The sequence below is a fragment of the Quercus robur genome, chromosome 3 (genome assembly GCF_932294415.1).
Source record: "Quercus robur chromosome 3, dhQueRobu3.1, whole genome shotgun sequence".
NCBI classification, from domain to species: Eukaryota; Viridiplantae; Streptophyta; class Magnoliopsida; order Fagales; family Fagaceae; genus Quercus; species Quercus robur.
In genome coordinates this window covers 44390253-44392684 of record NC_065536.1, presented here as the reverse complement: position 1 = coordinate 44392684, position 2432 = coordinate 44390253, and the positions used below count along the sequence as shown (strand labels likewise).

The window sequence follows — 2432 nt, the reverse complement described above, 5'->3', positions numbered from 1 at the left end:
CTTGAGCCAAGTATTCTATGAAGGAAATTCTCCAATCTTCTGCAACAAACACAGCATAGCTTTCTTCCTTATCTATCGCAAGCCGACACTCTTGACATTTTTCCTGTATAGTTGCTACCTCTTTGTTCATATTCGGCCAATAGTATCTCATGCGTTGCATTCTTCTATATAGGCTGTCCTTTTCTGCGATCCCACAGGCTTGGGTGTGTAGTTCTTCCAGCTTCAACTTTCCTTCCTTCTCGTTGATACACCTAGATAGGATTCCCCCTAGCAGCCTTCTGTATAATTCCCCTTCTATCAGAGTGTAATCCTTCAGTTCTTTGATGTTCCCTTCGGGTCCTGCCTTTTTTATTTTTTCTTTGACTTCGCTCCTCTAGTCCTATTGCTTGGACTCTCCGGGGTACATCTCTTGAGGGATCCTTATGATAGAATGTTCTTACTTTCCTATCTTTACCAGCGAGTCCCTTCCTTTGCATGGTATTTGGGATCCCAGGGTGGCGAACGCATCAGCAAACCTGTTCTCACTTCTTTGAGTGTACTCTATGCTAAAGGTTTGGAATTCCAGCTCCAGCCTTTGCGTCTAAGTCCTGTAGGATGCTAAACTTTGTTCTCTTAGTGTAAAGTCACCTTTCACCTGGGAAACTATAAGATTGGAGTCTCCCAATACTCTCATATGCTTGACTCCTATACTGAGTGCTATAGTCAGCCCGATTAAGTACGCCTCATATTCAGCTACGTTATTAAAGCATGAGAAACCAAGCTTGAAAGATAAGGGTATGATGTCCCCATTCTCACAGCTTAGTACGACTCCAACTCGATTTGAAGTTATTGTAGCTAACCCGTCAAATCTGATTGTCCATTTGAAGTTATTGTAGCTAACCCGTCGAATCTTATTGTCCATTTCTTTCCTGGGATCTCTGTCACTGCCACCTCACCCGGGATTTCTTCATTCAGTGGGCTTTCTTCCTTTCCTGGGAACTGAGCCAGCAGATCTGCTATGGCTTGGCTTTTGACAACCTTGGGGGTTCTGATGCCTATGTCATATTAAGAGAGCAGGACTAGCCATTATGCTATCCTTCCCGTGAGAAATGGCTGGTATAGGAGTGCCTTTATGGGGTGAGACTTAGTCACCGAAAGGATCTGGTGAGCTGAGAAATACATTTTCAACCTCTGGGACGCGTAGATGATTATTAGGCAGGCTTTCTCTATTCTGAGATACTTGGTCTCGGTGTCTTTGAGTGTCCTACTTACGTAATAAACAAGGTTGCTCGTTCCCATGGTCATTTTCCTGTGCTAGCAAAGCTCTTATTGCCTGGGAGTTTGATGCTAAATACAGTAACAGAGGTCGCCCACGCATTAGCGCTTGGAGGGTGGGTAGATGATTCATGATGTGCTGAATCCTCTAGAAGGCCTCCTGTTGTTCCGTTCCCCAAGTGAACTTAGTTCCCTTTTTCAACAGTTTGGATAAACCCGTCGTAATTGAAGCTAATCCAAGAACAAATCTCCTAATATAGGAGACCCTTCCCAGGAAGCTTTTAAGCTCCCTCACAGTTGTCGGTCTTTTCATTGTGGCGATGGCTGTGGCCTTAGCTGGATCTACACTTATGCCTTTGTGATGTACTAGAAACCCAAGGAACTTTCCAACAGACACCCCGAAGGCACATTTCATGGGGTTCATGCGTAGTTTGTACTTCCTGTGTCTTTCAAAAACTTGCTTAAGTACCTGGAGGTGTCCTGTTCTAGTTTTTGATTTTACCACAATATCATCTACGTGATCTTCCATCTCCCCATGTATCATGTCATGAAAGATAGCTGTCATGGTTTGCTAGTACGTAGCCCCCACATTTTTTAGGCCAAAAGGCATTACAATGTAATAAAAGTTCCCAATTGGAGTTCTGAATGCCATTTTCTCTGTATCTTTGACAGCCATGCGAATTTGGTTGTACCCACTGTACCCATCCATAAACGAAAACATAGAGCTTCCTGCAGCTGAATCTACAAGGAGGTCGATATTGGGCAAGGGGAACTCATCTTTTAGGCATGCCTTATTCAGGTTGCGAAAGTTTACATAGCAATGGATCTGACCATTTTTCTTTTTCACAGGTACTATGTTAGAAAGCCATTTAGGGTGCTGGATGGGTTTGATAAAACCAGCTGTTAGCAGCTTTTTAACTTCTTTAATTATCTAAGCTTCTACCTCAGTGTGAAAGACCCTAGCCGGCTGAACTACTAGTCTTATTCCTAGGTCTATGTTAAGAGAATGAACTACCAATCTCAGGTCTAAACCAGGCATTTTATCATAGGTCCATGCGAACACATCTCCGTATTTCTGGAATAGGCCACCAATTGTTCCCTTTCTTGTGCCATCAATTGACTGCTAATAAAGACAGGCTTCTAGGATCCCAGCTTGGTTCCCAAATTTATTTCCTTTA

The 2432-nt window shown here is 43.3% G+C and overlaps 1 protein-coding gene across 1 annotated transcript; it reads right to left on the bottom strand.

Annotated features, from left to right (window-relative positions):
• Positions 1-1402: 1402 nt before the first annotated feature.
• On the bottom strand, positions 1403-1819 carry LOC126719633 (uncharacterized mitochondrial protein AtMg00860-like). Its single transcript, XM_050422166.1, has one exon. It carries the CDS (start codon positions 1817-1819, stop codon positions 1403-1405), a length of 417 nt encoding a protein of 138 aa, XP_050278123.1.
• Positions 1820-2432: the final 613 nt, after the last annotated feature.

What these genes read in the sequence shown, in the direction of transcription:
- LOC126719633 (XM_050422166.1), bottom strand. Translation starts at nt 1,819, where the DNA reads ATGACAGCTATCTTTCATGACATGATACATGGGGAGATGGAAGATCAC.